The sequence below is a fragment of the Gopherus flavomarginatus genome, chromosome 1 (assembly GCF_025201925.1).
Source record: "Gopherus flavomarginatus isolate rGopFla2 chromosome 1, rGopFla2.mat.asm, whole genome shotgun sequence".
In the NCBI taxonomy this organism is placed as follows: domain Eukaryota; kingdom Metazoa; phylum Chordata; order Testudines; family Testudinidae; genus Gopherus; species Gopherus flavomarginatus.
In genome coordinates this window covers 136,199,661-136,222,753 of record NC_066617.1, presented here as the reverse complement: position 1 = coordinate 136,222,753, position 23,093 = coordinate 136,199,661, and the positions used below count along the sequence as shown (strand labels likewise).

General features: G+C 42.4%; 1 protein-coding gene across 8 annotated transcripts in view; it reads left to right on the top strand.

The window, feature by feature from the left end:
- DUSP16 (dual specificity phosphatase 16) overlaps positions 1–23,093 on the top strand; it is a 104,931-nt gene that overhangs the window by 64,829 nt on the left and 17,009 nt on the right. For all 8 annotated transcript variants that reach the window (XM_050965372.1, XM_050965390.1, XM_050965419.1 and 5 more), the window contains one exon: positions 20,214–20,377. In XM_050965372.1, the coding sequence (XP_050821329.1) occupies positions 20,214–20,377 (164 nt within the window). The remainder of the gene's footprint in view (positions 1–20,213; positions 20,378–23,093) is intronic.

Here is a 23,093-nt window from a genome sequence, read left to right as displayed (position 1 = left end):
ATTTAATAGTGAAAAGTGCAAGGTCATGCACTCCAGAGATTAATAATAAGAACTTTAGATATAGATTGGGGACGCATCAGTTGGAAGCAACAGAGGAGGAGAAGGACCTTGGGGTATTGGTAGATCACAGGATGACTGAGGCGCCAATGTGATATGGCCGTTAAAAAAGCTAATGCGGTTTTAGGATGCATTAGGCGAGGTATTTCCAGCAAAGATAAGGAGGTGTTAGTACCGTTATATAAGGTGCTGGTGAGACCCCACCTGGAATACTGTGTGCAGTTCTGGTCTCCCATGTTTAAGAAGGATGAATTCAAACTGGAACAGGTTCAGAGACGGGCTATTAGGATGATCCGAGGAATGGAAAACCTGTCATATGAAAGGAGACTCAAAGAGCTTGGCTTGTTTAGTCTAGCCAAAAGAAGGCTATGGGGGGATATGCATGCTCTTTATAAATATATCAGAGGGATTAATATTAGGGAGGAAGAGGAATTATTTAAGCTTAGTACCAATGTAGACACAAGAACGAATGGGTATAAACTGGACACTAGGAAGTTTAGACTTGAAATTGGACGAAGCTTTCTAACCATTAGAGGAGTGAAGTTCTGGAACAGCCTTCCAAGGGGAGTAGTGGGGGCAAAAGACATATCTGGCTTTAAGATTAAGCTTGATAAGTTTATGGAAGGGATGGTATGATGGGAGAGCCTAATTTTGCCAATTGATCTTTGATTATCGCCAGATAAGTATGCCCAGTGGTTGGTGATGGGATGTTGGATGGGATGGGATCTGAGTTACTGCAGAGAATTCTTTCCTGAGTGCTGGCTGGTGAGTCTTGCCCACATGCTCAGGGTTTAGCTGATTGCCATATTTGGGGTCGGGAAGGAATTTTCCTCCAGGGCAGATTGGCAGAGGCCCTGGAGGTTTTTCACCTTCCCCTGAAGCGTGGGGCATGAGTCACTTGCTGGTGGATTCTCTGCAGCTTGAGGTCTTCAGACCACAATTTGAAGACTTCAATAACTCAGGCATAGGTTAGGGGTTTGTTATAGAAGTGGATGGGTAGGGTTCTGTGGCCTGCTTTGTGCAGGGGGTCGGACTAGGTGATCACATTGGTCCCTTTTGACCCTAGAATCTATGAATCTATGCTGCTGGGAGAATTTGTGTATGTCTGTATTGTCAGCAAGTATGTCTGTAACAGGTATTTTAAAATACCAAAATAATTGAAACTAGTGTGATTATGTAGTGTTGTTGTTTTGACAAATTTGCAGGATTTTAAAATTGTGCAGAATGCCCCCAGGAGTAACCCATGTAGCACTATAACTGGCATCTTACAACTGCACATAACATGAGTGTGGCTGGTCCAGAGAGTAGGTATGCTAGCGCTAGAACACTACATTAGAAGGATGTTAAGGTAGCACTCATTTTTGGCATTTCCTAGTTACTAAGGTTACCCATGCAACCCTAATTTGGCCCCCCCTTGTACATATACATTATGATATAATAGCTAATTACATGATCCCATACTATTTTTCCATAGGACCTCTGCCTTATGTGAATTAAGCCTGTGCAGCAACTATTTTTGTATCTTTTTTTTTTTCCATTCAGTGTGTGGCTCCATGCATTATTGGACACATCCTTCACCCATGCACACACAGATCATCAGCAGGGTCAGGATCTGTAGTTCCCCAGAGCTGTCCGCTGCCACTTGAGTAATGGTGTAAGTCTTAGAAGATAAGTCTTCTATTATGTGACTAGACTAATGGAGTGGGATGGAGATGCACTTTGCCAGTGGGCTTCACAGCTATTTGCTAGAACGTGTTACCTGGGAACAGTGGTTCACTTTTAGGTTCTGTGGAGGAGTGTGATCTAGTTGCTATAGACTCTTCTGCTCCTCACCCATCTCTGGAATTCAAGGCAAGCAGCTTCCTCCTTCTCCTTGTTGCATGGGCACCACTGGAAGAGATTTGGGAGCATAGGACAGATGGTTTTTCTGCTTTCAGTTCTGGTGCCTGGCACCACACTGGCCTCAAGCAGTTAAATGGAGCAATTGCAAGGGTCCTGCTTGGCCCCTGAAGCCCTGGGAGGGAACATGTGCAGTTAGCTGCAGACAGGAGCTGGAGTTGGAGCATGCCCAGTGCAGATAAAATCTTTGGAGAATTTAGCTGCAAAACTCTAACGATCTTTTTTCCCCCAGAAGCTTATAACTTGGCAAAAATTGGACAGTTCCCTCTCCCCCCAGACTCTCCACCTCCACCCCCCTGCCCGGGGGCAGCAAAAAGCTCATCCTCTTCCTCTGGCCAGCCCCCTTCAAATTTCAGCTCTTTGCTCTGAAGCCTGGAGCTGCAAGAGCTTGTCAAACAGTTTAAGGATTATTTTTTAAATGGGCAAAGCAGTGTATTCTTCGCTCATCTGAGAAATGGCTGAATTATTTTTGATAAGACTCTACCCCTCCCTGTTCCCCAACCCCTTCCTCCAAACAAAACCTGAGGTATGCCTGGCGTGGAAAAGCTCAGCCTGAATGGCTGAAGTTTGACAAAGTTATAAGAAACTGAAAACAGTTTTATAATGAGAAGTGACAGGCAATTTTAGCTACAGACTTTTCTGCCAGCATCACTTATGATTTCAGTCTACTTCTCCAACTGGATTATTAGCATCTGTGAGTTTCATTCTCAAGGTATGAGAATTTATTGATATTTACTCAAGTGATATGCATTGACATGCTTTTTGTGACTTAGTATCTTTTTAAGTGTGTCCTATGCTACAGCCAGTGCATAGTAACTGTTTGTTTTCTCCCTAGCCCTGCCCCATCTCAATAGAAAAAGAGAGAATTCAGACTAATTTTAGTTGTATGCAAGACACACAAAAATGGAGCCAAAAAACTTCTTTCTATGGCCTTGTTTTCACAGATTATTCTTAACATTTGCCACATAGAGCTCCATTGGTGGCAGTAACACTATGTAAACAAGATATGCTTGGCTTCTGGCATCTTTACCACCATTTACACTTGTTCTGAACAGAGTTGGATGAGATGATAGTAAAAACACTAGTACAGTAGAAACTCAGAGTTTTGAACACCTTGAGAATGGAGGAGTTTGTAACTCTGAACAAAATGTTATGATTGTTCTTTCAAAGCTTTACAACTGAACATTGACTTAATGCAGCTTTGAAATTTTACTGTGCAGAAGAAAAATGCTTCTTTTAGCCATCTGAATTTAAATGAAAAGCACAGAAACAGTTTTCTTACCATGTCAAATCTTTTTTTTTTAAAAAGTTTTTATTGAATTAATTTATTTATTTATAGTAGTTTACATTTAAACACAGCGTTGTACTCTTTTCTTTGGTCTGTGCAACTGCCAGTACTTCTAGTTCTAAATAAGGAGTGTGGCTGATCGGTCTGTTCATAACTCTGAGGTTCTGCTGTACTCTGCTCACCCTAGAGCTCCCTCCATTTCTGTCACTGGTGGAGCTGCATCTGCACTAGTGCAAGAGTAGGAAATGGTAAGAAAAAGCTCAGTATAGATACAGCCTGTCATTGTAACCTATCTTTGAAATGAATAGGGCCACTCATGTGAGTGAAGAGTTACAGAATTAGGGGGAGATTTTCAGAGGCACATATGATAGGTGCCTGATTGCTATTTGAAAATATTTTCCTGAAGACATTTTTACTTTTGGCACAGCCTGGGGAAGACCTGTGTGCTCTTAAGCTTCCCTTGGTCTGTCTCTTTTGGCCTCTCTGGGACACAGTTCCTGGGCATGCTCTCCGTTACCCCTACACAGAAATAGGACGTGCTGGCCTAGGCCCCCAGGATGAGCGCTGTAAAGCATCCCAGACAATGGGGCCATGATCTGGTTAGGAGCCTTCTACTCACTGCTGTAATATAATGGATTTGGTTTTTAATCTGCTCCAAGAACTCAACAAAAATCTGTGTGAAGGGATAGAACAGGAGAGTGCAAGGAAAAATGTCTGCTGAAATGGCAGTGTTCCTAACCGAGCTGTGCTGCGTGAACTTATGTAATGGAAAATGGCAGGCATCCCTGTTTAGCTGAGCTGGAATGCATGAATTGTAATGATCTGAGAAGATTTGCAGTTCATTTAAACAAGGTGGAAACATTGCAGATTCATAGACGTTCAAGTCAGAAAGCTGACAACTTTATTTTCTTTGGTACTTATTTTTCTTAGGGAAAAAACTGCTGCAGCTTTAGATAAGCATTTTAATATGTATAGGGGAAAATTATGGAATAGGAACACAATTTTGAAGGTGCTACTCATAAGCCACAATTTGAAGAATATCTAATCCTACATGAAGCAAAGTACCACTTCACTAAAGTTTAGGTATTTGTATACTTACGGGGTTTTATATTAATGCTTAATTTTGCTATTGAATGGTACATAAGGCACCTCTACAACTCCCATACGCCCTCAGTCTCAGGTCAACTCTTGTCTGGAGGACAACAACTTCTTAAATTCTGGTTTGCTTTTATGGTCTTTGGTTCTAGGCTAGTCTTTTACATAGTTTTAGCAATTGTGCTGAAACAATCCGCAAGTGAAAACAGAAATGAGATAGATAAAAATAGATAAGTTAGACTTGATTATCAGGCAAAACATTCGTTAATGTTGATACATAGCTTTAATTTTTTAATGGGCTTTTTGTTTCAAGGAGTACTAGAGTCCCACTTACAAATGGAAGTGGCCCTAGCTGAGGAGGAGGAGGAAAAGAATAACAAACCAGAAGTTTTTGGTTAAGTGGGAAACCTTTCATCAGTCAAATGCTATCTCTTGCTGCTGCTTTAGTGGAAGCTTGCTGCTTGGTTTTTGGTCTGTCACCTGGGATTTAGATTCTACCATCTCTCACTTCCCATGCCTCCTGACCTAAAATCAATTAAATGTATATTTAACACTGAGATCGGGAATGGCTATGCATATTATCTAAGTCAAGCTTGGCAATGCTGAGAAACTGGCAGAAAGATGAATAGTTTTTCTTTTCCCACCTGCTCATGTTGACAGAGAATACATTGAAGAAAACTTCAAAGAGAAGTTCTGTCTCCCCTTTTAACTCAGATAATCTCTGACAAGAATCTAAGATGGGGAGGGCAGGGAGATTGTGGAAAATCAGATGGTTTGAATGACACTAAAAAGGGTGATACAATCTTTGTAACTGCTTTTCTTGGGTATCCCCAGTATGCATTGTCTCTGGGCTCCTCCAACAGGCCTTCCACTCTTTCAAACAGACACTGTTATTGATTGATCTCTGGTTTCAATCGAGCAGCTAAGGAAGGAATTCTTCTGTGAATCTTGCCATGTAACCATATATCTGACTTTTGGTTTTCCAGCCGGAGGTGTGTGCCAGACTGCTGGGATATTATGCTAATTATTTCACGAGAGAGATCTTTTTTTTTTAAATAAAGGATGTGCTGTTTCTTTGGACTTCATTTATTAGGTGCTCTCTGTGGATTTCCAATACCCTCATTCACACCTCTAAACCAGGGGTTCTCAAACTTCATTGCGCTGCCACCCCTTTCTGACAACAAAAATTGCTACATGACCCCAGGAGGGGGGACTGAAGCCTGAGCCCACCCAAGCCCTGCTGCCAGGGCAGGGGGGCCAAAGCTGAAGTCCAAGGGCTTCAGCTCCAGGCAGGGGGCATGTAACCTGGACTCGGGCTTCGGCTTCAGCCCCAGGCAGTGGGGCTCAGGCTTCAGCCCTGGACCCAGCAAGTCTAATGCTAGACCTGGCGACCCCATTAAAACAGGGTTGCAAACCACTTTAGGGTCCCGACCCACAGTTTGAGAACTGCTGCTCTAAACTGTGGTATCTAAAATTAACTTCTTCTTTCTTAGTTTGAGAAAGAGACAGCTTGAATTCCTTTGATATTTTAACCTCGCACAACTGGGGAGCCTCATTATAAAAGTCTGTTTTTTCTCATCCTCTCCCAAATTAAATTTTTTTCTCTCTTCCTCTCCTCTTGGGCTTCTCGGGTTGTCACCCATCCAGGTTTCACCCAGACAGTCTGTTTTTTGGCTTCTGTGTCCAGATGCCATTTAGGGTTGCCAGGTGCCCAGTTTTTGACCAGAAAGTCCAGTCAAAAACAGGACCTGGTAAGCATAAATGGCTCCCAAACCACAAGTCTGGTTATCACGTGGTGGGGTGAGGGGCTGGGTCATTAACCCGCACCAGCCCCTGCTCAGCCAGGGCTGCCTCCTACCTGTAGGCAGTCTCCTTGAGATGATCCAGCGAGTGGCGGGAGGGTCCCGTTACCAGCAATTAGAAAGGTGGCAACCCTACAGCTCCTCTACCAGATTTTTGGCAGAGAAGAACTGCATTGGGCTCCCTTCAGAGCTTGTGATGTTGCTCATCTTTGACAGAAGTGCGAGGAGTAAATTAAGTGATGAGTGGAACTGTCTGTTCTTACTAACTTTTCCTATTTCTAGTTGAATTTCCTGTCAGTCTCAAAAATGAGTTTTTTGGTTTTAGAAGGAGATATGGTATTAACGCATGCACATATGACTCTTGCTTTCTTGTGCTTTGTCCACGTGTTTTCAACTCATTTAAAAAGGGCACTCCTCTTTAGACATGGGAAAATTTCAGTTGGTGAGCCCCTAAAGCACTTGAGGGCATTAAATAATTAGTGTGCAGTATGTATTAATATTCTCAAAGTAACTTTAAAGGGATGTTAGGAGGAAGGATTGTCTAGTGGTTTGATTTATTTGTATTGTAGTTATGTCTGGAAGTTTGAGCTGAGGACAGTGCCCTATTATGCAAGGCATTCAATGAAAAGACTAATTCTGCCACAAAGAATTTTCTTGTCACACACTTAGATTGTAAAAGATGGATACGAGAGACAATGGGGAGTACAAGATAACAGAGAGACTACTCTGATTAGTGTAAGTCAGTGATTACAGCCCTCCAGCTGCCTACTCATTGAGTATTTTCTAGGCATCACAGCAGAGGTGAGTTTTTTCAGGAAGATTTGAAAGAGGTTAGCGTAGTGGTCTTGTGGAACTTCCTTCCATGCCAAAGGGGTTGCATGAGAGAGAGGGCAACCATGAAATTGGACTGCTGGGCAATGAAGGCTGGCATTGGCAGAGTAGGAACAAGGATTGACCACTTATGACCAGGTAAGAGAGGAGTTAGGGCGGGGCTAACCCATGTATGTACTTAAAACTGAAGATGAGTCACTTGTGCTTTTGGTGAAAAGGGGATGTTTGAGGTAGCTGGAGACCAAGAGTTATAACATCTGGATTTTGAGTTATAATTTATTGCCAGGGACTTCCTGTGTGACCCCTGTGCCTTTGTCCCCCATATATAAAATGGAGATAAACCCCTACGTCACAGGGGTGAGGAGCCTTTATTAAAGGGCTTCTGAGCTGCTCTCAGCAAACATACTATGTAAATTAAGTATTTTTAATCAGAATGTGCCAACATTTAAATTTTTGCTGAAATCTTCCTGGTTATCTTTTGTCAGCACTACCCCTTTGGTGTATGAAGGCCTAGCTTGAACCAGCTGAAGGAACTAAGGCATGAATACACTGTACTCAAAATAAGTCACTGGAACACAGTCTGGGGAGAGGAAACTTCTAATTTTATTTTCCTAATTTAAAATGCCTCTGCAGTAGGATTTCATCTTGAATGGTGTAAATGGGTATTAGATTGTACTGGTAAAATATTTAAGTTACACGTTTCTGTGATTTGTACTTTACAAATACAGGTCATAGATCCAGAACCTAGTAGAATTTGTTGTTGTTATAGAGGTGGTTGTCCCTCTTCAGTGATAGATGCTGGTTTGATGCCCCGGAGAAGGGAAATTCTGTCTACAGAACTGATATAGTACCTGCAGCAGCAATCAACAATATTTTTCCCTGTGTTATCAAACTACCACGTTCTCATACACTCATAGACTTTAAGGTCAGAAGGGACCATTATGATCATCTAGTCTGACCTTCTGCATAATGCAGTCCACAGATTCTCACCCATCTACTTCTATAACAAATCCCTAACCTATGTCTGAGTTATTGAAGTCCTCAAATTGTGGTTTGAAGACCTCAAGCTGCAGAGAATCCTCCAGCAAGTGACCCGTGCACCATGCTGCAGAGGAAGGCGAAAAACCTCCAGGGCCTCTGCCAATCTGCCCTGGAGGAAAATTCCTTCCCGACCCCAAATATGGCGATCAGTTAAACCCTGAGCATGTGGGCAAGACTCACCAGCCAGCACCCAGGAAAGAATTCTCTGTAGTAATTCAGATCCCATCTAACATCACATCACAGACCACTGGGCATACTTACCTGCTGAAAATCAAAGATTAGTTGCCAAAATTAGGCTATCCCACCATACCATCTCCTCCATAAACTTATCAAGCTTAGTCTTAAAGCCAGATATGTCTTTTGCCCCCACTACTCCCCTTGGAAGGCTGTTCCAGAACTTCACTCCTCTAATGGTTAGAAACCTTCGTCTAATTTCAAGTCTAAACTTCCTAGTGTCCAGTTTATACCCATTTGTTCTTGTGTCCACATTGGTACTAAGCTTAAGTAATTCCTCCCCCTCTCTAATATTAATCCCTCTTATATATTTATAAAGAGCAATCCTATCCCCCCTCAACCTTCTTTTGGTTGGGCTAAACAAGCCAAGCTCTTTGAGTCTCCTTTCATAAGGCAAGTTTTCCATTCCTCGGATCATTCTAATAGCCCGTCTCTGCACCTGTTCCAGTTTGAATTCATCCTTCTTAAACATGGGAGACCAGAATTCATCCTTCTTAAACATGGGAGACAGTATTCTAGATGAGGTCTCACCAGTGCCTTATATAACAGTACTAACACCTCCTTATCTTTGCTGGAAATACCTCGCCTGAGGCATCCTAAAACTGCATTAGCTTTTTTTAATGGCCATATCACATTGACAGCTCATAGTCATCCTGTGATCAACCAATACTCAAAGGTCCTTTTCCTCCCTTGTTACTTCCAACTGATGTGTCTCCAATTTATAACTAAAATTCTTGTTATTAATCCCTAAATGCATGACCTTGTACTTTTCACTATTAAATTTCATCCTATTACTATTGCTCCAGTTTACAAGGTCATCCAGATCTTCCTGTATGATATCCCGGTCCTTCTCTGTGTTAGCAATACCTCCCAGCTTTGTGTCATCTGCTAACTTTATTAGCACATTCCTGCTTTTTGTGCCAAGGTCAGTAATAAAAAGGTTAAATAAGATTGGTCCCAAAACTAATCCCTGAGGAACTCCACTAGTAACCTCCTTCCAACCTGACAGTTCACCTTTCAGTACGACCCCTTGTAGTCTCCCCTTTAACCAGTTCCTTATCCACCTTTCAATTTTCATATTGATCCCCATCTTTTCCAATTTAACTAATAATTTCCCATGTGTAACCATATCAAATGCCTTACTGAAATCGAGGTAAATTAGATCCACTGTGTTTCCTTTGTCTAAAAATTCTGTTACCTTCTCAAAGAAGGAGATCAGGTTGGTTTGACATGATCTAACTTTTGTAAAACTATGTTGTATTTTGTCCCAATTATCATTGACCTCAATGTCCTTAACTACTTTCTCCTTCAAAATTTTTTCCAAGACCTTACATACTACAGATGTCAAACTAACAGGCCTATAGTTACTCTGATCACTTAATTCCTATTTTTAAGAAAGGGGAAAAATGTTAGCAATTCTGCAGTCGTACAGTACAGCCCCTGAGTTTACTGATTCATTAAAAATTCTTGCTAATGGGCTTGCAATTTCATGTGCCAGTTCCTTTAATATTCTTGGGGGAAGATTATCTAGGCCCTCCGATTTTGTCCCATTAAGCTATTCGAGTTTGGCTTCTACCTCGGATGTGGTAATATCTACCTTCATATCCTCATTCCCATTTGTCATCCTTCCATTATCCCTAAGCTCCTCATTAGCCTTATTAAAGACTGAGGCAAAGTATTTATTTAGATATTGGGCCATGCCTAAATTATCTTTAACCTCCATTTCATCCTCAGTGTTTAGCGGTCCCACTTTTTCTTTCTTTGTTTTCTTCTTATTTATATGGCTATAGAACCTTTTTACTGTTGGTTTTAATTCCCTTTTAATTCTGACCCGGAGGGACCAATTCTAGGATTGTGAGAGTAGTTCTATCTCTATGCCTATTCAGTCTTTGCATGTTAAACTAAGTGGTTTTAAGGATCCATCTCAGTTTTCTCCTACAAACTAATTGTGACCATTAGTAGTGCCAATTTTCCCACCATTCGGGTACCCCGTGATCAAGGTGTGTGGTACAGGCCTCTCTTTGTGCCAAGATGATGATGAATTTGAACAGGAAAATAACTCTTCCTGAAGGAGTTTGTGAAAACTTTTTTCATCCCTTGTAGGTTTGGCCCTATATTGTTTCCTGAGTTACCTAGGAAGGGAGCTGAAACGCCTCTGGTATTAGGATTCCTTAACAATCATAACACATGTAAACTGTATTGGGAATCTTGAGTGTTTTGATGAAAGGGAGGTTGAGCAGCCACCACTTTTCAGATCCATAGCAACAGGGTAATTAAATAGGAGACTGGATTTTGGCAGAAGTCTGTGAATGGAAGTGGAGGCATGTATGCAAGACAAGCTGGCTTTACAGTAAAGATTTTTTTTGGGGGGGAGGCAACTGAGTTTTCTGCCACCCACAAGCATTTTGGGCTGCTCAACCACTGAAGGCTTTTGGCACCGTAACGTAGTTTCATAGAAACTCAATTTGAGAATCATAGCCACAAGTAATGAACTAAACAAGTCTGCACTGGAATGCACTGTGGTACATCAATCTGTTGAGTGCTGCGACCGCTGCCTAAAATGAACGGATGTTGATGCTTATTTAAAACTGTGAACTCATTGAGGAGAATCCAGTTCATTCTAACAAGCTACCTAATGAATTGATTTTAGGTTTAGCCAGTTATGTCTAATTGTAATTTCTTGTAGAGCTGTATCTTCCAAACTCGGTTAATAAGTTTACAGAGCCAAAACAAAAAGCTCAACTATAGTGGATTACTTCTTCAGATAGGTACAGTCCAGCTGACTTAATGTCAACATCCATTTACCAGACCCTTTTTTATTTTTTTTTTTTTGGACATCTAATATCTTCTATAGGACCAGACCGTTCTCCAAACCAAAAAATAAAATTGCCAAGGCTGAATCATATTTTTGCAATTATTTGCAATTTGGTGCTGAAAAGTGAAATCCATTATGCATCTGTCTGTCTGTCCATACTTACTCTGCAAATAGGTTGCGGTGAAAAGCCATTTTGGCATTAAGTACTCCTTTGGAACTGGCAACCATTTTTTCATACAATAAATAAGAAATGGCAATTTAGCTTTGATGAATAGAAACAGATTTCCATTTAGTTTATTGATATGAGGTGAACTCATCTGTGTTACCATATTTTTATTTGCAGGGCACAGGTAATCTTTCAAAACCTTCATTTAAAAAGACCTTCAAATTTCTGCACTTATTGGAGGGATTGTTGTTTGTTGGCGCCCAGTTTATACTTCTAGAAAATTCCCCTCTTCCCACCCTTCCCCCCCACCCCCAGATAGTTTTAAAACAAATAAGAGGCTTTGTTTTGTTGTTTGATTCCAATTTAACAATAAAGCATGGAAGAACCTGAATGGCTCAATAATGCTATTTAAAAACAAATATTTCAAAGTTCTTCTTGACTTTTTCAGTCTCTCTAATTTCAGTCCTTTGTGCATTTGGCAGTTGCCCTAATTGCTAGAGCTACAAAGAATAGCTTGCCAGATATTTCAAACACAGGTTACCCTTGTGGTTTAGGGACCCTTAGTTAGAAGGTGAACTGAGATTTACCAAAACTTGCCTAGGAGGTTAGGACCTAGGCCCAGTCAAGTTTATCAAAAGCTTCAGTGAAACTTTATTAAACTACTAGCTTTGTTAATGACCTGTAGACCACCTTGCTACAATTTCAACATGACCATGTGATTGATTTACTATTTGCAAGGGCTGGAGTGGTAGTGGAGAATGGGTGGTGTTTAGAAATGAGTGCCAAAAGAAAAGCACATTTTCTCTTCCTAAGACAAATAGCAGGGTGCTGCAAATCTGATCTTGCCAGTAGCCTAGTTCCAATTGAAGTAGTTATGGAGATTAAGTTTGCCTTGGCAGAAAGGTGATGCACACGTTCAGGGCTGGCCCACAGCATTTTGGCACCTGAGGTGGGGAGCTCAAATGATGCCCCCATACCCCCTCGCTTGGGCCAAAACTTTGAAAGGTCTCAATTCTGCCTTCTTCCTGTTCTTCTCTCATGGTACTGCTCTGCTACCCACCCCAATAAAGGAGACCTAACAACTTTAAATGCCTTACTTAAAATTTTTGAACAACACTTAACTTTCAAACTCCTGAACAGCAAATCTAACTTTTCTTGTCTGCATAGTAAACACTGGTATTTTCATCTGAAAAATCAAAGTGGTGCTTTGTGCCATCTTGGTGGCAAAGATTTGAACTGCTTCCTGCTGAAAGTCCACAGTCTGGGCTAGCTCATGCTCTATTGAGATGGTTGCAAAGCTGACCAGCCTCTCCTGTGTCATGGTGGAGAATAGATGTGTTTTATTAACTTCAGCTTGGAGAAGCTGCGTTCTCCACTGGCAACTGTTATAGGAAGTGTTAGAAGTATGCACAGAGCAACAAAAGCATTTGGAAAGAGGGTGGTCATCTTATTTGTGCACGTATATTCCAGAACAGCCTTTGGAATTGATCCTGCTGAAATGTATCTTGAAAGGGCTTTCAGTTCATCACCTAAATCACTTGCATCAATATCGTGCATGTCATCATGTGTTAACACTGTCTCTAGTGCCCTGCATTGCTCATGTAGGTTGTCTTCAGGTATAGTGAGGAGTTTTGGAATATCATACAACATCCCAAATATACTACTGTGTTCCTTGAGCTGCATGAAACGTTCTTCAGCTGACTGTATTGCACAATCTAGCACCTCGTTAAAGAATTCAACTTTGAATTGTTGTTTGGGGTCTCTTATGGGATTATCCCGGGCTTCATAATCAAAATGTATTCTTCTTCATGACTCTTGTGTTCTTGAATGGGTGGGAAAATAGCATCAGTGTGAAGTTCCTCTGCCAACTTCTGTGCACTCTTCAGAAAGTTTTGAAATCCCTCTGTAACAGTGTACTCCATAAGACTTTATAAATATATGTATGACATAACTGGAATAGGGTTTTGCTACATATGCCGTGTAACATATCTATGGAAAGGCTATGATCTACTGGTTATGTTCATCCTAGTTGTATGCAAGCACCATTTGTGTGTTCCAAGTTATGAACATTGGCTGTATAATTGCTTGATTTCTAAGTGGCCTTAGTTAGAACATTTGGTCACTTCTTGGGAAAGGAATGTGCAAATTAGGTGCTCAGTCAGAAAGTACTTAACAGACAAAAGAGCTTGGAAGACTCCGATCCACATAAGAAGTCTTCCTGAGGACGTTCAAGGTAGCATGTGGGTAATGGTTACTACCTGCAAGTCCTGAGTCATGCATGGACATGTGACTTGCCCATGTGATTCCGAATCTCCATTTTTGTGACTGGATTCTACACAGGGTAAGGAGGGGGTCTCCCCCCAAAAGAGAGAGTCTATTTAAACCCCTGGGAGACCCCCTCCATTTTTTCTTCAGCTGGCTAAAGAAGGAGCCTCTCCACCCCCGGAGGATACTTGAAGGAAACTAGAACAAAGGAGAGTAACTACAGGGGGTGTGAATGAGTGCTGGACCCAGGCTAACGGGAGATTAGCCTGTAAAAGGGAGCATTCTGGAACTGGTGAGGATCCTATCTGTATTTAGTTTGATTAGACATAGATTTGTGCATTTTATTTTATCTTGCTTGGTGACTTAGTTTTGTTCTGTCTATTACTACTTGGAACCACTTAAATCCTACTTTCTGTATTTAATAACACTTTTTACTTATTAATTAACTCAGAGTATGTATTAATACCTGGGGGAGCAAACAACTGTGCATATCTCCCTATCAGTGTTATAGAGGGTGAACAATTTATGAGTTTACCCTGTATAAGTTTTATACAGGGTAAAATGGATTTATTTGGGTTTAGACCTCATTGGGAATTGGGCATCTGAGTGCTAAAGACAAGCACACTTCTGTGAGCTGTTTTTCAGGTAAACCTGCAGCTTTGGGGCAGACCCTGGGTCTTTGTTGGAGCAGATGGGAGTGTCTGGCTCAGCAGGACAGGATGCTGAAGTCCTGAGCTGGCAGGGAAAACAGGGATAGAAGTAGTGTTGGCACATCGGGCAGCTCCCAGGGGGGTTTCTGTGATCCAACCCATCACACCCTCATATGACCGCTAAGACTGTAGGTATGACTTTGCTTTGTCCAGTCATTCCATTGCTCCAGATATATCAAGATCAACAGCTTGGAGTCTCTTGCTTACAACATTTATTTCAAACAGTATGTCTTGCCACAACACTAAGCCACACAGAAACTTGAAGTTATGTATGTTTCTGGTGATTTCATTTCCCTCTGCCACTGTTCTCCCACGAACGGTTCCTGTAATTGCATTATCCTCCACAATGGCAACTATGGCATCCTCTATCTTCCCAGTTTGGTGTTTGATAGGCTTTATCGCCTCCACTCGACTTTCCCATCATGTGGCACACAGTGGTTTCAGTGTCAAAGAAGATGTTTGCAGATGTTGCTTCAAAATTTGCCATAGATGAGTTGATGCAGAGAAAAATACATAGATGCTTTGAATAGGGTGACTGTCCTGATTTTTAGGCATTTGTCCCACGCCGCGATCGATGTTTAGGCAATTTGTCACAATAATTCAGCAGCCTCACTAGAAACTGATGCTGCATCACTGACCACCAAGTTCAATGCGTGAGAACTGCATGGGACAAAAAAAGCTCGAGTGTTTAACTCTCTGATCCGTGTCTGCACTCCTCTGTTCTTTCCTTTCATGTTGGCACCATTATCTTAGCCCTGACCTCTCATGTCAGCTATCGCAATTCCTGTATCTTTCAGCTTTTTCAGAAGCACGTTTGTCATACCAGCTCCTGTGGTATCATCAATGTCAATAAATATTAGAAAATGCTCCGTGACAGTTACATTGCAGGGACATTTTCGCTAGGTTCTGTTGTTACAAAATGCACCATTAAAGTCATTTGTTCCGTATGGCTGATGTCAAGTGTGCAGTCCAGAATAAGAGTAATATTTTGCTGACTTCAGATCTGCCACAATGTTCTGTTTAACTTTTGTTGCCAGTAACTGTGTGATCTCATTTTGAATTGTTTTTCCAAAGTACTGTAACTCCTCACTTAACGTTGTAGTTATGTTCCTGAAAAATGGAACTTTAAGTGAAACAATGTTAAGCAAATCCAATTTCCCCATAAGAATTAATGTAAATGAGGGGGTTAGGTTGCAGGGAAATTTTTTTTCACCACACAAAAGACTATATATATGTAAAACAAACACACACACACTTTTAAACAAACAATTTAATACTGGTACACAGTGATGATGATTGTAAAGCTTGGTTGAGGTGGAGTCGTAAGAGGGCAGGATATTTCCCTTCCTGCTAAAGGGAGGGAGGCTCAGTGGTTTGAGCATTGGCATGCTAACCCCACGGTTGTGAGTTCAGTCCCTGAGGGGGCCATTTAGGAATTTGGGGATTGGTCCTGCCTTGAGCAGGGGGTTGGACTAGATGATCTCCTGAGGTCGCTTGCAACCCTAATAATCTATGATTCTGTGAACTAGCAATTGGCTGAGCTCTCAAGGGTTAACTCTCTCACTCTGCAAGGCAGCAGGAATGGAGGGAGAGATTCGCATTTCCCTTAAGGACACTGCCTTGTTAATTAGATTAGCTTGCTGAGACCACAGCTCTGGTGTGTCCCCCCTGCTCTATGGAAAATGGGGAAGTGGGGTGCAGGAGCAGAGGGGAAGGGGACACCCTATTACCCCCCTCTTCTTTTCCTCTTCCTCCCCCCCGCCCCTCCCGGCACAGCTCGGGGAGCAGCTCCAAGGCAGAGGGCAGGAGCAGCACATGGCAGTAGGGGGAGGGACACAGCTGAACTGCAGGCAGCTGCTGCATAGGGAACTTAGGGGGGCTGCTCGTCCACCCTGGTTCCAAGCCCCCACCAGTTAGCTGCAACGGGCTGCTCTTCTTGCAAGCAGTAGACAAAGCAGGCAGCTGCCAAAGGACATTAGAAGGGAGCATTGGACAACTTTAAACGAGCATGTACCCTAATTGATCAGCAACAAAACAATGTTAACCGGGACAACTTTAAGTGAGGAGTTACTGTAGTGGTGTGTGTACATTTCTTGAGTGGTGACAGCATCAAACTCTCAGCCATCAGCTCCACAACGTTAAGGAAGTTTTCCATTGTTTGGCACATACAGCTGATTTGAAGTGCCACGCAGTGCTAGGGTTTGGGTAGCAAGCATTCTCACAATGGAAATGAGCCTTTTCAAAACATTTTGCCAGTAAAGAGACTCTGATGAATCTTCTCTTGATGCTGATTATCTATGGTGGCCTTTAACCTTAGTCTCATCTGAAGCTCTTTCCACCTATGGAATGCTCTCTGGTGATTTGCTGCCTTCTCATGGCATGCCAGATTTTTCCAGTCCTTTTGTTCCTGTTGAATCCAATGTGGCTGGAACATTAGACTGGAAGAGTTTGCAACAAAAACAGTACGCAGCATTCTTGGTTTTTGAGTACATAAGCCATGGCCTCTCCACTTGGTCACCATTTGGGGATTTCACACCAGTAATGTGTTGGCTGGAAACTTCTATTTTCATTGTCTGTGGGGAACATGAAGTTTTTCACTTGCTGTGGCCCACGCAGTACAAGGAAGTCCATCGGACTACTGCTGTAGTGGGTCCACAGTCCTGGATCATCTAGACTTAAGGAACTAAACTCAGCAGCAGCTGTTTCTTGCGCCTCCACCACACTCTTCTCTGATCTACACTTTTCTTTCATTTGAGGTGGAGATATAGATGCTGCAGCAGCTGCCAGGTCACCTGCAATCTCACTAACTGGACGATCAGGCATCTCCTCACCACTCACATCCTCACTGGGGCCGGAAGGCTCACCGTGAACATTTGTGTCTATGTATCTCAGGAGAGCTCCTTCCTGCTTAGCTAGAAAAGCTTCCTTTGCTTGCTTTCTTTTTCTGAATGCTGCCCCAGAGAGGTGTTTTCTTCTTTCACTCATGACTGCTGCTCTGTGCCAGCTATAGTGGCTCTCAACACTCAGTTGAAGGGGACAAATAAGCAGGCTGGTAGCAGGGCCTGAGTGAGGGAAGATATCAGCGTCCGAAGGGCCTAGCTAGCTCCTGCTGCTTCAGTTGACTGCCTGTTCTCAAGTGGGTTCAGGGAAGTAGCAGGAAACAGGAAGCTCCCTGAGAAGCTGGTGTTAATCAGTCCAGGCTCTTGGGAGTGCTAGAGGGGTACATAAGAGGCTCCTCCTCCGCTCTCTCCCTGCAGCTCCTGCTGCTTTCTGTTATTCCCTCTCACCTTTTCTCCTGCCTGCCTGTTATGTCTCTTGTGCCCTCCTTCCTCTAGCACAGCACTCCACCATCTCTGTGCATCTAGAGGAGAGAGAATACATCTGAACCAGCAGCAGACACAATTTTCTACACTCTGGGGCCTAGTGGCACCTTCGCTCAGTCTGGCACCTGAGGTGGCCGCTTCAGTTTGCCTCATGGTAACACCAGCCCTGCACACGTTATGAAAGTGGAGGGCACACACACACACACACACACACACACACACACACACCCCTCTCTCTCTACCTCTTTCCCGGTAAGCTTGAATGTGTGACCTTTCGAAGGCAGGACTTGTGCTCTGTGTCCTCATCTGTCCACCAAGTTAGTTTTCCAGTTACCTTTACAACAAGACAATAGGTAGTATCATTAACTAAAGCTCTGTTCTTGCATAGGAAGATGCTTATTTGGTCGTGCTAGTTTTCAGCCTGCAGGTACTCTAGTATGGAACACAACCAATCTTTACAGCCAGAGATACTTGAAACAAGATGGGATACTTTTTCACTATTAGAACAGTTTTATGTAAAACTTCAGTATCGTGATTCAGTATTTCTGATATCAAACACCAGCTAACAAAAGTATGGACAATGCCAGGTCTTTGCGCTGGAATTTTAGTTTGACTCCTACATTGCAGCTTACAGTTATGGTACAGATAGATGTTGTTGTTTTGAGTTCCTAATACTATGCTATTTATTTGGATCAGTAAGCCTGAACTGAAATTGTTGCATTTCCTAGTGACAGCTGTCAATATTTGTACTTTTATTGAGGCTGTGTTTGTGTGGATAATGGCTGCTGTTTGGATTGGTCTCTGCTGTTGTGGGGAAGAAATAATAGAAGGTATTTAACAGAAGGGAACTAAAGACACATTCATTAAGATGTTGCATCTGACGTTGAAAGGCATGTGGCATATTAAAGGCAGACAGAGTAAGAAATAAGGATTGGCTCTCACACCCTTTGAAGGCAGTGGCTCTGTGGAAGAGTATACTCACCACAAGCACACCATCTCATGGCTGGGCAGGACATAGTGGCTTCTCCTTTGGCAGCCCTTGAGCTTCAGCTCAACTTCAGGCTTTGTGGACCTTCCAGCAGCTGCCTCCCGGGTCTTTGCACCACTGCCTTTTTGTGGGCCCAGAGGGGAGCCCAGGCCCCCACTCTGCTCTGGATTCCAGACCAGGAAACAGATAAAGACTGTTTCTTCAGACCCTCTCTTCTGTATCCCTCGGCTGCTTCTGACCATACGCCACAGCAAGGCTCTTCTCACAGCCTGTTCCTAGGCTGACTCTCTTCTGCAGATCCACCCCCAAAATGGGAACCAAACTAGATCAGGGGAATAAAAGGAACACAACGGTCCTGCAACAGGGCTGCCTGCCCTGAGGAGGCTCCGAGACTTTAGAGGTTCTAGTTTGGCTCTGGCCCCAGCTGGGTCTTGCTTCGTGAAGATAGCCGAAAGGTCCTCTCCCAGTCAGCTTCTACTGGGCGGGGCTCTTACTCTTTTAACTCCTCCCTTCAAGCTTGGCACTTCACACATGTAACAGGGTGGGGCTGATTGGGCCCACAGGCTCTCCTTAACCCTCTCTTAGTTAGCGTGGCGTCTACATACCCCATCACAGGCTCTCATTGATGCCAGTGGGACAAGATCTTGAACTATGTTTACTTGTTTGTGGCTAACAGTCTTAACCTTGTCTGCACTAGCATTTATCTTCATATTTCCTACCAGCAGAGCTACATGAATGGTGGGAATGCTAGTGTAGACAGGTCAGTGGTAACCACTGGGGTTGTAGTCCTAGTGTCCGTTAGACCTTCTTTGAGCAGACTTAAACAATACTGTGGTTAAAACACTAGCAGCCAGTCTACATATGTGATAATGCAACAAGGGGAAAACTTTAATAAAAATACTAGGGTAACCATAATGTGAAGAGAATCTAAAGCATTAACCAGAATGAATGAGGGACCAGTTAGTCAAGATTCTTGTTACTTTTACTGACCATCTGCCAGGGGAATCCCAGAATCTAGATTTTTACTTTCTTCCTTTATTTAAAAAAAAAAAAAAAAAAAAGGCTGAAGTTTCTACTTGTTGTAGCTTTGAAATGTGAGGTCTACAGGGAGACAGGCTGAATTTTTTTGTTGGGGCACAAGGCTAGGATAATGGAAAAATTCTGCCGTCAGTGTTCATTCCGCTAACCATGCATTTTAACACCTTTAAAAACCCTGTACCGATGACCCATCCTTCTCCTTTCCATTGCTGTGACAGCGATTGCAGTGAATTATTAAAGCCTTGGCTCAAGGGGAAAGGGACAATGTCATTGCTAATTCTAGGTGATTGGATATCTTTTGGGGGGCTATTTTTTGTTGTCTCCATTCCACAAGTAAATGTTGAGAATTGAGAGGTACCTCAAGTTTTTGAGGTAATGAAGAGAAGAAACATTTCAGGATTCTTTTAGATCTTGGTGCGGGGTATATGAGGCAAGACTCTGTGCTGGATTATATACTGGACTTGGCAGTCACAGCAGCTGTGGCAAAGACACACATGCAGCTCTATCATCTTGCTTCTCTAGGGTTTTCCAGCTGCATCCCATCACTGCTCCCCAACCCCAGATTATTTGTGTGTGTTGAGAACTGATAGTGGGGTACACTAAAATACTTTGACTTGCACTTTCCCCACTGAACTGAAACTCAGGTTTTTGCTTTTCTTAGGTGGGTTTGCTGAATTCTCCAGCTGTTTCCCTGGCCTCTGTGAAGGAAAATCTGTTCTAGTCCCTACTTGTATTTCTCAACCTTGCTTACCTGTCTCCAACATTGGTCCAACCAGAATCCTGCCTCATCTTTACCTTGGTTGCCAGCGAGATGTCCTCAACAAGGTGGGTACTTTGAAATTATTATTTACGGCCACGGATGTGTAGTTTTCAGGAGTGAAAAGAGTTGCTTAAAAACAAAACAAAAAATATACAGATCACGCTTTCTGAAATAATTGCGTCTTGTAAGTGCATTGTGATGTTACAGCAGTACAACTGCAAAACACCTTGCGTAAATGCAATTGACAGACTTGTGTGGCTTAACCTCAATCAGCTATGTGATACCTATTTCAGTAATCTACCAGCTAACGGGAAATTAATCATCTGTCACTGCAGAAGTTGAACTAGCTTCATGTGTGGCTCCAACTAGTTCTTCTGGCAAACATACAAGTCATGAACACAAGTGTACTGATGGCAAGTACAGGACAAAAAAAAATTTTGTGTTATTTCATGTTGTATTTTCTAGAAGTGCTAGGAAAAATCTGTTTGAAACACCGGGCATCTTGTAAGGAGATATTACTGCATATATCCTGCTTTAAAGTCACCTTATAAAATATAAAGTCTTGGACAGTCCATTGGGCCTTTTAAATTCATCCATACTATAGCACTGTAATTGCGGTAAAACACTGATCACAAGTATAAATAAGTTTAATAGGTTGCTATTCCTTGGCTGCTTTCCTAAAATCAGCAGTTCTGCAGTGGTTTTAAAATAGCCAATTACACGTTCTGTGGGGGAACTAAAAGTTCTTGCAGGGGGCCAGGCTCATGATTTATCTAAAAGCTTCCTCAGTATCTAATTTCTATTGCCTTATGTGCATACATGAACTATCTACATTCCTGGCTCATGCTTCAGCCCTCATGTCACCTCACCGGGTAATAACTTTTGTTTTATGTTGAAATGAAGGGGGGACAAAACCTTCCCTCTTTCTCAAAATTCCAGTTTATTCCCATTTGACAGCTGGTATTTACAAGGTGTTTAAATAACGAACTGTGAGAACTATCTAAGACCCACAAAAGTGGTATTTTCCCGGTCCCTACCAGGTTACCTCTTCACCCAAGTAGGGAATGTCCAGTTTCGTATGCATGTAAAAACTTGTGTGTGAAGACATTTATTGTTCCAGTCTTAACAGGCCTGTAATTCTATCACATTCAGATCCCTTTACCATAATTAGATTCTTTCCAGTTCCTTCTGTTTCTCTCTGCTTTCCAGTCTGTTTTTAATAAGGTATTGTTCATGGCTTTTTAGATCCATTAAAATAATGGAGTCCTAGGAGTATAGGCAATTTACTAGTTACTTGTTTCCACAGCACATAAAGAAAGCAGCCAGTATGGAAGATAGTCCATGGCGATTATATTCACTTGAGATATTTCTTTTAAAACTTGCACATATTTTACTGTGCAACAAGCCAGCAGTTTAGACCCAACTTGTTTTTGGTGGATGTCTGAGTAATTTAATTTATCATTTTTTCTTAGCGTGTATATTCTTAGTGGTCCCAGGACAGTGCAAATCAAAGATTTTTCTTTTTTGCCTTGCCACAAACCCATGGAACTTCTCCAAGAGCCTTTATTTTCTATTCTGATTATTTTAAATACACAATGATCCCCAAGGAGTGTCATGTCCAGACATGACAAAGTCCTGCTCAGCAGCCCCACCAGATTCCTGATCAAGGTCCCTGCATTCAGGATGAGGGACAGAACTCTTGCTTTCATGTTATCCATCTGGTTCTGAGACACTAAAGACTTTGCTATTTGTTATGCCCATAGTGGCCCCTAGCCAGTGAATAATCCTGATGGGGGAAAAAGAAGCTCCTCTCCACACTTACAAGAAATTAATGCCTGTAAAGGGAGGAAAGTACTTGCACAGTTATTGTATGTGTAATCTTCAAGGATAAAGCTTGGGTTAACTTTGTTGAGAAATGGGTGTGGGATAAGGGGAGTGAATCCTTTCAGAGTGGAGGGGTTGTCTGTGAGAGCCCTAAGTGTGTGTCTGTCTCTCTCGCTCTCTCTTTTATTCTTTTTGGTTCAGCAGAAGCAGGGGAACATGCCATGAGAATTTCTGATCTTGATGTAAAGGTATGTGGCCATTAGATTGATAAAAGTCCTTCAGTTGTCCATGACTAGAGCTAAAGTGGGACCCTAGAATTCCATCAAATCCTGCATTTCTTCATCTATCTGTTGAGGGAATTCAGGTCTATAATCACTATCCACTTTCCATTTCCTTTGGAGAGCCACATAAAAGGTGGAATAAATCTCTCTACCCCGAATTGGTGGTTCTGTTCCCGTCCTGGATAGATTATTAATTTCTTCATTTATCAGTTTGCTAGAAGTTCTAGCAGAAACTAGGAACTATCTTTTGGGTTTCTTATCAGTTCCAGGGCAAAGCAGCATCTTATGGTCTCAGACCTATTTGTCTATCATACATTGTCCTTCCTCCCCCTCTCTCTGAACAAAAGGCGGAAGACTCCTATTGTGAGCTAGACATCTCTGATGAGGCTTACCCTGCAGAAAGTAGGTCGTTTAAAGGGTATTGATGGCTCTCTGCTTATTGTCCTGGTGACTTGCCTCTTTGGGCAAGTCTGGACCAAGGCTTTCACCTTGAATATCTGTAGCCTTTTCTGCCTTCTCTATGTAGCTGAGAGAGCAAAAGGAAGATCTCTGCATCTGGAATCCCATTGACACCTTCCCAGGTGATTTAGCAGCAGAAAGAGACTTTTTCCTTCTCTTTGGTGGGAGGTGCCAACAGCCTTCTTCATTTAGCTTTCCTGAGCACCTCAGTTTTCTG